Below are 15,149 nucleotides of genomic sequence, written 5' to 3' on the forward strand. Positions count from 1 at the left end.
CATGCACATATAAGAAAAATTATTCTTTGTTTTTGAAGTTTTGGTTTGTTCAGTACAGGGAGTCCTCGGGTTACGACGGTCCCTATTTACGCTGTTGTGAGGTTACGAACACGCCCCATGAAAATATAAAAAGTAATATTAAGCATCGTTCCGTCTTACGTCGTTAGCGGCGTAAGTGACGTAAACAATTGCGAACTAGTTTCTAGCACGCAGCAGATGAATACGCTTTGTTTCGTTTGTGGGTGAAGAAGACGGCGTAAGTCGCGTCACTCAGTTTCAGTGATACGCCATTTTGGTTGTGTACGCCGTTTCTCTCACCTGTTTGATGGTTTTTTTTTAACTTTTTGTCCTTCGGTATGGCTCCAAAGCGCAAGGGGATTCTTCTGATAGTAGTGCATCAAAAAAAAGAATGGCCATCACCATGGAAGTGAAATTAGACATTATTAAGCGATCTGAAAATGGTGAAACGCCTACGAACATTTGCTGGTCGCTTGGCCTTAATCATTCAACCGTGGCTACCATTCCTAAGGATAAAGAGGGCATCGTTGATCATGTGAAAGGATGTGATCCTATGAAATCAACAGTGATAACCAAGCAGGATAGTGGTTTAATTATTGAATTGGAAAAATTATTTATGCTGCTTCCTCCTGTGCCTTAGATGACCGCGGAGGTAGCAGCAGTAGGGGACTCAGCAGTATGAAGCTTCATCTGTGGTGGAAATGTGGGAGGTTGGGCTGTGGCACCCTAGCAGTACCAGCTGAACTCGGCTGAGTCCCTGGTTAGGCTGGAGGAACGTAGAGAGTAGAGGTCCCCTTTTTTTGTTTTGTTTCTTGTTGTTGTCGGCTACCCCCCAAAATAGGGGGAAGTGCCTTTGGTATATGTATGTATGATTTATGCCTTGTTTGGAAGATCAAAATCAACGGTGTATTCCGGTGAACCTTATGGTGATTCAGGAGAAGGCGAAAAGATTGTTTGAAGCGTTGAAAAAAGAAAGAGGGAAGAAAGTGAAAGTGAAGAGTTTTCGGTTAGTAGGGGTTGGTTTATGTGATTTAAGGCTCGTGCCAATTACCATAACCTTAAAGTGCCAATTGAAGCTGCTAGTGGGGATGAGAAATAGCATGTGAATTAGCTGAGATAATTAGGGAGGGGGGTTATTCTGCTTATCAAGTGTTGAACATGGATGAGACAGGTTTATTTTGAAAGCGTAGGCCTAACCGCACATATATTGCAAAGGAGGAGAAGTCATAAAGTCAGCAAGGAGAGGCTAACTTTACTTCTTGGGATAAATGCTGCTAGCGACTTCAAACTGAAGCCATTGCTGGTGTATCAGGCTGAAAATCCAAGGGCACTCAAGGGCATTTGGAAAAGTCAATTCACAGTCATTTGGAAGGCAAATAATAAGGCATGGGTGACACTTGCATTGTTTGAAGACTGGTTTATCAACCATTTTGTGCCTAGTGTGGAGCGGTATTGCACCAAAAAGGGTATCCCCTTTAAGGAGTTGCTAGTGCCGGACAATGCCCATGGACACCCTGCCTAGCTGGGAGACTTTCACCCTAATGTCAAGGTGGTTTACCTTCCACCTAATACTGCGGCCCTTTTACGGCCTATGGACCAAGGTGTGATTGCTTAGTTCAAGGCCTACTACGCCGAAGGACAATTGCTTTGGCATTACAGGCAACTTCAACAAAGTAGGACTTGACTCTGATTCCTGGGAGGATGTGAAGATTACAAACATGAATGGTGTATGGAGGAAACGATGTCCTTAATTTGTGAATTGATTTCCATGAGTTTAAGGACACAGTTGACCATGTTAATAAGAACATTGTTGCCCTGAGTAAGGAAATCGATCTGGAAGTGGAGGTTGAGTATGTTACAGAGCTGCTGGAATATGGAGAGGAGTTATCTGCTGGGGACTTGATACAACTGGAGAAGCAGATCCTAGAGGAAAAAGAAGAAAACCCCACCCTAGAGGCTAAGGCTTTCACAAGGCAGGGCTTGTCAAAAGGTTTTGCTGAGATACAGCAAGCGTTGGCAACTTTTGAGGCTCAGGATCCTAACATGGAAAGGTTCACTAGGGTTTCCAGAGGCATCATGGATTTACTGCAGTGTTACAAGGAGATCTTGGATGAGAAGAGGATCCTGTCTGTCCAGTCTAACCTGGAGTGATTTTTTAAGAAAGAAGAGAGACCTGCACCCTCTACATCAGCTGCCTCTACTACTCCAGATTTGCCAACAACAGAGCCTTTACCCTCAACCTCAGCTGCCTCTATTGCTACAGAGCCTCTACCGTCTACCTCGGCTGCCTCTATTGTTACAGAGCCTCTACCGTCTACCTCAGCTGTCTCTACTACTCCAGCTTCTCCACCACCTTCTGTAGGTTCTGCCTCACCTCCAGACTCACCTGCCCCAGCTTCTCCACTATCTTCTGTCTCACTTCCAGAGAATCCTAACTCACCTGCCCCAATTTCTCCAGCATCTTCTGCAACTTCCTCTCCACAATAAACTTGTCTCTCCGTCCTTTGCAACATCTCTTCCAGTATGCAAGCCAACCATAGGAATAAGGTAAGGAACTGTTTTTTTTTTTTTTTTTTTTTATTAATATTTACTTTAATTCATGTGGTAAGAAATTGTTTTCTCTTTTTCTAATACTTTTTTATGTCATTTGTTACATTTTATTATAGTACAATACTTTACAGTACAGTATGTATAGAGTAATTTATGTATGTTGCGACTTACACTGAAATTTGGGTTACACCGCGTATTAAGAACGGATCAATGTCGTAAGTCGAGGACCCCTTGTAGTTTAACATCTTGTATAGTGCCAAGTCTTGTAACTTCTGTGTGCATTAAAAATCCATTGTTGAGTACAGTATATGTTTATCGTATGCACTATACAATCCAGTCTTAAATGTTTCTTTTTTATGAGAAGCCTTTCTTATTAGATTTTACACTTCAACTGCATGCAAACTTTTTCTGTAAGTATTCTTCACTATATGCTATATTTTAGGTTTTTTAGTGGAAAAATAACGACAATATTATTGTCTTTTATGGATTTTCGTAAAACATTCTTATGATGATAAAAATTATTTGGAAGGAAAGCTATTTAAATGGTTATCAATCAAGAAACTTGCATGTTCTTATTTTATTGTCAGTTCATTGTATTATAAAATTTAGTCTTGAAATCTGGATTTTCTTTCATTAGATTGGTGAAGCTGTGGGAGGCTATCTTGCAAATAGTATAGCAATCATGTCAGATGCTGCCCATCTCCTGAGTGACTTAACATCTTTCATCGTATCTTTAGTCGCAATTTTTATTGGAATGCAGCCAGCTTCTAGAAAAATGAACTTTGGGTACCATAGAGCAGGTAATGTAACACACTTTCTCATTACAATTGTAATTTAATAATTGTGGCTATTCACTATGTGATGTAGTCTTTTACAGTAAGCCACACTGTAGATGGTACTTGAGGTTCAGTGCAATGTTTTTTCAGCTCCAAGTTACATCACTTAATGCCTTTCCCTTTTCACGTAATGTATTTTTTTTTCATTTTTTACTGCTATCTTCATCATTAACATCACCCTGCCCTGATTTTCACCTCTCATTCAGGAACAAATTATTTTGGTAATCCTTATGAGAGTCTTGCCATTAAACTTTATAGGCATGAGTTTTCTTTACAATTAATGTTGTTTGATGATTAATAAATTCCAGAAGGTTGTTGGGTTAAAATAAGCGGTAAATTTGACATTTACTCAGGGTTTTGCTGGAGAAAATTTAAATCTCATATTAACTAATAAGCATTTATTATAAGTAGTGTACTGATTCAAGAATTAAATTTGAGAAAACTTATCAAAACTTGGGAACTGACTGTGTTTTGACTTGACCATTGACAGTGAGGTACCATTAAATTGTTTTTACCTAACTATTGAAAATCAGGTTCTATTAAAGAATGTTAAAATGGTAATAAAACAACAAAGATTCTAAAGGTAATAAAAGCTAATGTAAATAATCCCTTTGTTGGTTTTCCATTTTTTAAAACCAAGGATTTCTCTCTTCTAAGAGGAGCCTTTTCCATTTCCTTATTCCACTAGTGATAAGATGACCAAATAAAGGGAATCTTTATCAATAATTCAGACCTCTGGCTTCACTACCAATTTTCTACTTATCAGTGCACATTAACCCTTTTACCCCCAAAGGACGTACTGGTACGTTTCACAAAAGCCATCCCTTTAACCCCATGGACGTACCGGTACGTCCTTGCAAAAATATGCTTTAAAAAATATTTTTTTCATATTTTTGATAATTTTTTGAGAAAATTCAGGCATTTTCCAAGAGAATGAGACCAACCTGACCTCTCTATGACAAAAATTAAGGCTGTTAGAGCAATTTAAAAATAATATACTGCAAAATGTGCTGGGAAAAAAATAACCCCCTGGGGGTTAAGGGTTGGAAATTTCCAAAAAGCCTGGGGGTAAAAGAGTTAATTTATTGGCTATTATTTTGCTCTTCCTTTTAACTGGCTCTGCTAAATCCTCCTATAGTCTGTCCATTACACCAGTGTTCCTCTTCACTTTCTTGACTTTTGTACTGTTGTTGTACCCCATCAATAACTTTACTGGTAATTTTTATTGGCTTCCACCAAGTTGTTGAATATCCCTCTCTCAAGAAATTTTCTCAAACTCTTCCAAAATAAATTATGATTTTTTCAGCCCTCTTGCCCTACAACTAACTACTGTATAATACCATCACCAAGGTCTTGGCTACCTAAAAGCTCTGGATTGTCGTATGTATTTTTTACTTGAGAAACTGGCCCTAGTCTTTCAACCCTCAATAAGTTTGTTAGCAGATTTCTTTCTGGATGGAAGCATTATGAAGATTGTTCAAAGAGTAGGAATATATGGTATCCTTAGATTACCACTTTCAGAGAAATATCTAGGATATAATTATCATGAAAAAGAACAGTCATCCAGTTGTGGTTCTTGTAATTTTACCTTTCCTTAAGATATGTGGTTGCTTGGTAGATTATTTGATAGTTTTCAAAAATTTAAGTGTAATATTTACTTTCCTGTGCTGCATTTTCCTGAGTAACTTGAATAATAGAAAGTGATTTTAAAATATAAATGTAGTGGTCAAATATTTTACAAACTTGTGTTCATTATTATCATTTAAGAAAGTAACAGTACCTAGGCCAGTCAATAGGGGTTAAATAAGGAAAAATGTCAGGGAAAGCTACAATAAGCTTTATTATCATTATAATAAGGTACTTTATAACATTAATTTTGTACTCCAATACTGTACTTCCTCGGATTGGCCGCCATCTTGAAAAAAATAGTGGTAATTTTTTTTTTCTTTTTTGGAGATATCTTGCTTGGGACTCGCTATAAAATTCTCTATAAAAGCTATTCTATTCATTTTTGTCATATGTTGTACCATTTTTGTGCCATGTAAGAATGTTAGTAACAATTTTTTTCATACTCCCCGTTTCCTTATGTAGTCGAAAATCATTTTTGTCGTATGGTGCACCATTTTGGTACCAGCGTTGTGAAAATGTTTGCAACTATTTTTGCAGACTTCCTGTATCATTTAGTTTTGAAAATTATCTCCCAGGAGTGACTTCCTCCTTTAATGTGATTTAGGACAGGCAATGAATACTCACTGGTGGAGTTACCACCCTTGTACCCAACTATCTACCTAAAACAGGAAGCTATCAGTTGTAGTCATTGCAGTCTATACCAATTCTTGCTGCATTATTAGGAGTGTTGGTTTCTATGATAGCGTTAGTTTTCTTGCTTTGTATTTCATGACAGGCTACACAGTATTCTATAAGTTTTATTCCAGCTGTGAACAGGTTGTAGAATGATCTTCCTAATCAGGTGGTTGAATCGGTAGAACCTCAAAAGTTTAAATTTGCAGCAAATGTTTTTATGTTGAACAGGACATAAGTCTCCTTATATAATTTATATATGAAAGATCTGTTTTAATGTTATTGTTCTTAAAATTTTATTTTAATTGTTTATTACTTTTCCTATAGTTTATTAATTTCCTTTTGTTCCGTAACTGGAATACAAACCACGCTATTTATTAGGGGTTATACTTTCAGCAGAACTGAAATGACGAGCCATTAAAATTTAGCGAGGGTTAACTACCCACACCGCGAGTTAGCAGGGGTAGGGGGATGGGTAGCTTGTTACCACTCCCATTCACACACCTGTGATTTAGTCACTTTACTTTTGGCTCGGATCGAGAGCGGTTGTTTCCTCTCTCCCTCCTCGCCTATTCTGGACTTTCACAACCTTTCTCCTGCAAGACGTGACCCACAGGAACTCGATACGATCTCTATCGGTCCGGTGGTGGCTGCACAACAGCTGGTTGTATACCTCAAGCTCCTTATTGGACAAGTAGCAGAAGGTTGAGGGCACTGTTACCCGGTTTTAGTCTGCGTGAATGAAAAGATTTGACTAGCTCTTATTCTTTTCTTAATCCTACCCTCTTGTGGGGAAAGCAGCATCCTGGGTTCTCTGCATAAGCTGACCTCAAATCACTGCAGGTAAACCATGCTCCCTTGTGTACCTAGTATTAAACTAATACTTTTGCGTCCCCATACCCTGGCGAGGTGGTATTGGGAAGTCTTGGTTACATCAGGGTTTTCCTACATAGACCCAGAATAACTTTACCTAGACGGTCACACTTCTGCACGTCTAAACACACAGCTTGCGTAGGCCGCGGATCTTGCGTAGTAAGGTTTAGCGAGGGCAGGGATTCCTTATTTTTGAGTACTAACATATTCAGATAAGGAGCCCCTGGGCAAAGCCAAAAGCCAGATTGGCAGGGACGCCCACCCTTCCTAATGGGTGAGTCACCCCTAATAGATAGCGTAGTATGTATTCCAGTTACGGAACAAATGACAAATTTGTAGATAATTTGTATTTTTGCTAACTATATAAACCTTAGCTATTTATACAAACTTGCCCGCCATCCCTATCCCCCTTGAAGTCCTACCTCCAAGCAAAGTGACTAAATCACATGCAGGCTCTATGGTATCTTGCCTCAGCAGCAACTAAATTAACTACTCGACATTACATATGCGAGAACATAGTATTTTGCCCCACTCATGAGTTCTCATTTCATAGTGTTTTTAACATGAAGTTTCCATAAGATGCACAGATTCACAATTGCTTGGTTGTTTTTTTTTTTTTGCTTTGTTTTTAAAAAACAACAAAATCAAATCTGACTCTAGACTTATCAGAGATGTTATAAGCACATGAGAGGTTACCTGTTTTGGCTGGGAAGTTTCAGCACTTCTTTTTTTTTCATATACACCTTCCTATATTTATCATGCACTTTCACACATTTCAGTCCTAACTGAAAATGTTTTCCATCTTTCCACTTAATGCTGCTGTATATTTTATCATTATTTTTACAACTCTTTAACATCTCTATTCTCGCCCTCAGGAAGCTTTCCATCACAAATGTAATATTTCCTCTATGAAGACATGTTTCACATTAAGGTATTTATTTGATAGATTTACAGTGCCTTTTCATAGTCCTGAAACAAAATGAAAACAATTGATTTAGGAATTTGAAGCATTTTTTTTAACATTGCATGCAAGAAACAAGATATTCAAGTGCTCGGGGTACAAAATAAAAAAAGGCAACCATTTTTGCACCTTTTGTACCAAAAAAATGCAATGTATTGCAGAAATGAATAGAAAAGTTTTTGTAGGGAAAATATGTAGATTATTTTATGTATCTAGTTTTTATGCTAAAGTGAGTCCCAAATGAGATACAGTATTTGCAAAAAAGAAAGTTTTTCTGCCATTTGTTCAAGATGCCAGCCATGTCGGGGTGGTAAGGGAGGGCAAAATTAATGTTAGTAAGCTTCCTGTTATGAAGACAATAAAGCTTATTGCTTTCCATGTTTTATTTTTGTATTTAGCCCTTTCCCTCCTATTGACTGGCCTCTGTTGCAATGTAAAGTAAATTATGTGCTAATTTTTAATTTTATGCTACATACTTTACGGTACTGCACTATTAATTATTTGTTATCTTTTTTCAGAGGTGTTGGGAGCTGTAGTCAGTGTCTTGATGATATGGCTCATCACTGGAATTCTAGTGTATGCTGCAGTAGAACGTGTAACATCCATGGACTTTGAAGTAGAGTCTGATGTCATGATTATTGTGTCAGCTCTTGGGGTCGTTATTAATATAATGTAAGTATTATCTGTACTGTATACTGTTGTGAAGTGTTAAAAGGGCTCCAAAATTAACTTTTGATCATTTAAAGTAATATTGTTTACAATAGCACTTAAAGCTTACTACTATCGTATATATTACAGTAGTAACCTTTAGATGTCCATGCCTGTTAAAATATCTGGAGGAATAAAAAACTAAAAGCTAACTTAAATTAACAATAATTTGGTTAAGAACTTAGGGAAATGAAGGCACATTCACTGATACGATACCTATATACCCATACATAAACCAAAAATCAATGTAAAGTGACACCTCTTGATATGAAAGTTTCTGTATAAGAAAAATATTTGGTACCAAAGAGATAGTAAGATTTTTTCGCCTCATATTATGAAAAATCCTTTGTGATACGAAACAAGATTCTACCGACCGTGGAGAAAATCATTTTAAAATTTGTGTCGCAAAACTATAAACTGTACTCCTATTCATAGCTTCAGCCACATTTGTATTAATGATTTACACGACCTTTTCAGATCCTGTGAATTTTCAATGTTCATATCTGTAGTCTCATTCACCTTGTTTACAAAATATTTGATGAAGGTACTAGCTCTAGCTTTTTGCAGTTTGTATGAGAACTTAACTCAGCAAGGTCAGTGGTTGACTGTAATCCCATGCTGTTGCCTCCATCATGAGCTTGTCGTTTTTTAGCTCTGATGACATCCTAATTATTGTAAGTGTCTTCAGAGCTGTATTCTCAGGAAAACTTAAATTTTGGTTGCGAGTAGTTGAAGATCCTTTTTGGTGCCTGTAGTGTGTGGTCTTTTATATCTTCGACAAAGAGGGTGGTGAATTGTGGAGTGTTTGGGGGACAAAAGTCATGCAAATGTATTATTGATGGGTAATATGAAAAACCTTATTTAAAGTTCTAGAGACTCTCTGGGTTATATCTATAAAAAGTAATTAACCATGAATAGTTACAAAAAAGCCAAGGTAACGAATAAAAGAATATAGTTAGTCTACTTCCTTGGCTATCGCTTTAGGTAAAAAACTGCCAAGTACTGTATGGATACAGTACTAGGTGGTATATATATTATTCATTGTTTTTATAATTTATAATCTTTTTGTTATATTTATGTAATATTAGCTTTTCTAAAATCTCCCCACACTCTTAAAAACCCTTTCTACCCTCGTAAACACTTTTTAAACTAAAACTTACTTTTACATTAGACATATCCTTACGTATTAAAGAAAAAAATTAAAACCACATCACTACAGTACTGAACAATGTAGATGATGGCAATTACTAGGTAACTGTACTGCTCAGCAAGGAGCATAACTGTTCTTCTAAAAATGCTACTTAAGCAAGCCCATCATCAGCTGGTGCAATATCATTGTCATCTTACAGCGTGTTACTTTCTATTTTTGCTGACAGACCACCTGTGATTTTTTTTTATTTTTTTTTTTTGCAGGTGAGGAACATGGGAATCAGCAGTTGCTCACACTGCCTTTTTTAATGTGTAGGCATGTTCTTATGAATTCCATGGCTCCATCGATTGAATATCTTGAGTGCAATGCGTAAATCATCTGGGGGTTCCAATCTTCAGCCATTCTCAAAAGTTCTATTACTATTTTGACTAAACTTGAGAGGCACTGTGTAATTAGGCTGACTTCCTCTTCTTCCCCCTGGATCTTTGGGCTCCTCTTCTTCATCCTTACTTGCAAATTTCACTCATTTTATTAATGGATTTGAGTGGGCCTCGATCATACGATTTACGTTGTCGTTAGTCATATCAGTAAAGTCATTACCTCTTAGCAAATTTGTTTCCAAATACAGTACTAAATTTTATCATCTGTTTGAGAAAAACTGTGTTTTGTGTATGTGTAAATATGTGATATACAGTACTAGCACTGCACATACAAAAGTCAGAATATAGATAACCAGCAATAATGTTTGTTCTGCATGAGACTACTCATGAACCTCTTCCAAAAAAAATTTTCTTTATAGATGTGGTTACTGTGTTATACAATATTCCGCTGCATTTTTATTTATTTAAAATCTATTTACTCTATTATTTAGCAAAATGTAAGGAGATGTATGTTGCGTTTATGGATCTGCAGAAAGTGTATGATATAGTTGATAGGAAAGCGATGTGGAATGTGATGAGGTTATATGGAATCGGTGGAAGGTTCTTGCAAGCAGTGAAAAGTTTCTACAAAGGTAGTAAAGCGTGTGTTAGGATAGGAAATGAAGTGAGCGATTGGTTTCCAGCGAGAGTGGGGCTGAGACAGGGATGTGTGATGTCGCCATGGATGTTTAACTTATATGTTGATGGAGTGGTGAGAGGTGAATGCTCGAGTGCTTGGACGAGGATTGAAACTGGTAGACGAGAATGATTATTAATGGGAGGTAAATCAGTTGTTGTTTGCGGATGATACTGTACTGGTTGCAGACGCGGAAGAGAAGCTCGGCCGTTTAGTGACACAATTTGGAAGGGTATGTGAGAGAAGGAAGTTGAGAGTTAATGTGGGTAAAAGTAAGGTTATGAGATGTACGAAAAGGGAAGGTGGTGCGAGGTTGTATGTCATGTTGAATGGAGAGTTACTTGAGGAGGTGGATCAGTTTAATTACTTGGGGTCTGTTGTTGCAGCAAATGGTGGAGTGGAAGCAGATGTACGTCAGAGAGTGAATAAAGGATGCAAATTGTTGGGGGTAGTGAAGGGAGTGGTAGAAAATAGAGGGTTGGGCATGAATGTAATGAGAGTTCTGCATGAGAAAGTGATTGTACCAACTGTTATGTATGGATCGGAGTTGTGGGGAATGAAAGTGACGGAGAGACAGAAGTTGAATGTGTTTGAGATGAAGTGTCTAAGGAGTATGGCTGGTGTATCTCAAGTAGATATGGTTAAGGAAAGAAGTAGTGAGGGTGAGAACGGATGTAAGAAATGAGTTAGCAGCTAGAATGGATATGAATGTGTTGAGGTGGTTTGGCCATTTTGAGAGAATGGAAAATGGCTCTCTGCTAAAGAAGGTGGTGAATGCAAGAGTTGATGGGAGAAGTACAAGAGGAAGGCAAAGGTTTGGGTGGATGGATGGAGTGAAGGAAGCGCTGGGTGATAGGAGGATAGATGTAAGAGAGGCAAGAGAGCGTGCTAGAAATATGTATGAGTGGCGAGCGATTGTGACACAGTTCCGATAGGCCCTGCTGCTTCTTCCGGTCGCCTTGGATGACTGCGGAGGTAGCAGCAGTAGGGGATTCAGTTTTATGAAACTTCATCTGTGGTGGATAATGGGAGAGGGTAGGCTGTAGCACCCTAGCAGTACCAGCCGAACTTGGTTGAGTCCCTTGTCAGGCTAGGAGGAACGTAGAGAGGAAAGGTCCCCTTTTTTTCATTTGTTTTATGTCGGCTACCCTCCAAAATTTGGGGAAGTGTCCTGGTATATGTATGTATGATGTATATTTTCTAGGCAGAAAATGACTATTTTCAACGCAATAATTATCAAATCTTAAATAAATCCCGCAGAAACCCTTGATATACAGTAATGAGGAATCCGTGATATACAGTAGCTTTATTTATTTACCGTAATATGTCAAGGGATTACTGTAAGGTAGTTACTGTTACATGTTCTTATATCCAAGATTTGCAATTCCAGATGTTGAAATCAGCAAGTGACTTCTCAAAGTGTCATATTTTATTAACCACCTTTGAATGAATAATAATTCTATTTGTACTGCAGTATTACTAATCCAAACTATTCTTATAGTACACTATTTTGCACCATGTAGTGCTCACATCTTATTTTATATTGTAGCCTTGGGGTTGTTCTGCATACTGGATCGGGTGGCCACGGGCACAGTCACGGAGGTCATGGTCATTCACACGGAGCATCATCAGAGCAGCAGTCAAGTGGTTCTAACACCAATGTCAATGTAAGAGCAGCATTTATACACATAATCGGAGATCTTTTGCAAAGCATAGGAGTATTGATAGCAGCATATGTCATCAAGTTTTATGTGAGTATAGTATGCCTTTTTTTGTGTGTAAAATTAAGATGCTCATTACAAAGCTTACAGCAGCATTATTGTTATAAGATACTGTAGTTTGATGAAACCATTGAATCATATGATATTCAGTCTTCAAAGTTGACAGAAGGAAGGATAATGGTTGAAAGTTTGTCAAGTAACCATACTAATATCCAGTTTTTGTTATACCTATTTTCCAGCCAGATTACAAGATTGCAGATCCCATTTGTACATTCATCTTCTCAGTTTTGGTTATTGTCACAACCATACCCATAATGAGGGATCTTAGTCATGTTCTTATGGAAGGAACACCCCATGGAATTGACTATGCAACTGTCTCAAATAACCTTATGACAATTCAAGGAGTGAAAATGGTTCACTCACTGAACATATGGGCTCTGACACTTGACAAAAATGCATGTTCTGTTCATCTGGCCATAAGTAAGTAGAATTCTCTTTTTGTTACTGGAAACCCCCAACCTTTAATAGGAGTATGATTTCAGCGCAGCTGGAACTTGGCTTTTAGTATTTATTATGTGGTGTCGGTAGTTACTAGAGGATAGTAGAACACCCCTGCTTCCTTGCCAGTTCACTGAATAGCCTCTTTGTTTTCAGCTGCTTTAGAGTACATACGTACTTCCGCAACTGTAAACTGGTTGTTTTAAAGTTTTTTTTTGTTTCTAGATAATTGTTGGTAGTTTGTTGTGTGTGAGGGAACTTAAGAAGGAAGAAAGGTTTTGTAGTTTTCCCAATTACTGTAGTCGACAGTTTTGTGTAATCTATTGATATACACTTCTTGTTTAACAGCATTGTCGTGTTTATTCCATCGTGAATGTAGGCTGATGACAATGAGGTCATTACAACTGATGAAGTGGGACATCAGTGCACACCATCAATAGAGAACTTATGTGTACTCTTTCACCTTTGCTGCACCTTAGTCTCTTCTCACTACCGCTTGAAATGAAAGGGCTCTGCCCTTCTTTTTTCATTTATGGACTAAGTAGACCTAAGTAGGAGTTTTTACTGATTCTCCTCCCATGGTAGAGACAGCGTTGCCAAAGAATTCCAGTGACTCCTTCACCGAAGACACACAGTAAGGCAACCTCGAAAGACAATGATATAAATGCACACATACATTGCTGCACTAATTGTGTTGTCACCATGCATGCTACCACGTTTGCACTTCTGTAGGACTAACTCGGTTCTTAAAATGAATTCAGATTCCAAATTTGTCAACAGGGCTGTCTATAACTTTTAGGAAAGACATGATTAGCCAGAGCCTAACTCTTTTCCCACCCGAGGAAGTGGAAGGAACGGTGGAAAAGTGGAGTAAGTCCATCCAGGACTCACTTTTCCACCGTGTTGTGACCTTTGCCTACTACACATACACTGAATAGTCTGGACTATTGGCATATTCTTTACATATCCTCTCTCCTTATAAACCTGACAACACTTGAGATTACCAAAAAAATTTTCTTCACCCAAGGGGTTAACTACTGCACTGTAATTGTGCAGTGGCCACTTTCCTCTTGGTAAGGGTAGATGAGAATCTTTAGCTATGATAAGCAGCTCTTCTAGGAGAAGTTCACTCCAAATTCAAACCATTGTTGTCTAGTCTTGGGTAGTGCGATAGCCTCTGTACCATGGTCTTCCACTGTCTTGGGTTAGTGTTCTCTTGCTTGAGGGTACTCGGGTACGCTATTCTATCTTATTTCTCCTCCTCTTGTATTGTTAAAGTTTTTATAGTTTATATAGGAAATATTTATTTTAATATTGTTAGTTCTTGAAATATTTTGTTTCCTTTTTCTCATTGGGCTTTTTTCCCTGTTGGAGCCCCTGGGCTTATAGCATCCTGCTTTTCCAACTAGGGTTGTAGTTTAGCAAGTAATAATAATAGTAATAATAATAATAATTATAATAATAATGTCTCCTTCATCATTCAGACAAACTTCTCTCCTTTTGCCCTGATCTGGGGATCGTGGTAAATATGGAAAAGTCCATCATCTCGCATGCAATGGATGGAATATCTAGGGATATAAGTAGACTCTACAAAGGATAGAGTCTTTCCATCTGATGATCAGGTCACAAGACTCAGAAGAGTAGCTTGCCCTTTTCTATACCATTAGCAGCATTTAACCCAGGCCAATGGTCACAAGTGGAAAGAGCCTGCACTTCAGTCTTCTGGAACTTAAATCAACTCTCTTGATGCCAATGCTGGCTGTTGAGTGGGCACTGAACAACTCAGTCAAGCTGTCTGTGCGGTAGCCAGGAATGTGATTGCCGACACCCTAAGTCGACAAGGACAAGTGGTTGGACTACAGTTGTCTTTTCACTTTATGGGGCTCCCCAATGATCTACTTCTTTATGATGAAACTCAACAAGAAACATCTATTTTACTACTCACCAGTTCTGGACTAGGCAGTGGCATTAGTGGACGCATTTCAACATCCATGGGATGTAGACATCTTTGCTTTTCTGCAGTTTTACTTAATTCTAAGGGTGGGAAACAGGGGGCTGTCTACCTGAGGTTTGAATGTTTCTTCATCTCACTTACGGAAGTAACTAACAGTCCGGATAAGTTTCTTCTTTGACCTGTGAAAACACTGACTACTTGAAGTAGTCAGAAAACGCCAGACATCCTTCACAGCCAATATGTACGGAAATGTGTTTTCGTTAGGATCTGTGGTAGCAGCTCATCAGGTGTTGTAGCATACCGAACCATCACTTCTAAGGTAGTGGTTGCGATGTCAGTCCAAGATAAGAGGAAGAATATCTGGCCTTTTCTTCTCTTCTCCTTGTAAGCGCAGCGTTCAAACTTTTTTGTCGCTGGATCAGACCTTAATGTAGGTAAGCTAGCTTGCTGAGTTATGAGGGAGGATGGATAGTAAGATAAACACTTTATTTAGCCTTACATTGAAGACAACATATCCCTTAGG

The 15,149-nt window shown here is 38.2% G+C and overlaps 1 protein-coding gene across 3 annotated transcripts in view; it reads left to right on the forward strand.

The window, feature by feature from the left end:
- Nucleotides 1-15,149, forward strand: part of LOC137634769 (proton-coupled zinc antiporter SLC30A2-like) — a 138,909-nt gene that overhangs the window by 114,263 nt on the left and 9,497 nt on the right. For all 3 annotated transcript variants that reach the window (XM_068367300.1, XM_068367299.1, XM_068367298.1), the window contains exons 3-6: nt 3,206-3,368; nt 8,058-8,211; nt 12,003-12,204; nt 12,414-12,654. In XM_068367300.1, the coding sequence (XP_068223401.1) occupies nt 3,206-3,368; nt 8,058-8,211; nt 12,003-12,204; nt 12,414-12,654 (760 nt within the window). The remainder of the gene's footprint in view (nt 1-3,205; nt 3,369-8,057; nt 8,212-12,002; nt 12,205-12,413; nt 12,655-15,149) is intronic.

Source organism: Palaemon carinicauda, chromosome 45, assembly GCF_036898095.1.
Source record: "Palaemon carinicauda isolate YSFRI2023 chromosome 45, ASM3689809v2, whole genome shotgun sequence".
Taxonomy (NCBI): Eukaryota; Metazoa; Arthropoda; class Malacostraca; order Decapoda; family Palaemonidae; genus Palaemon; species Palaemon carinicauda.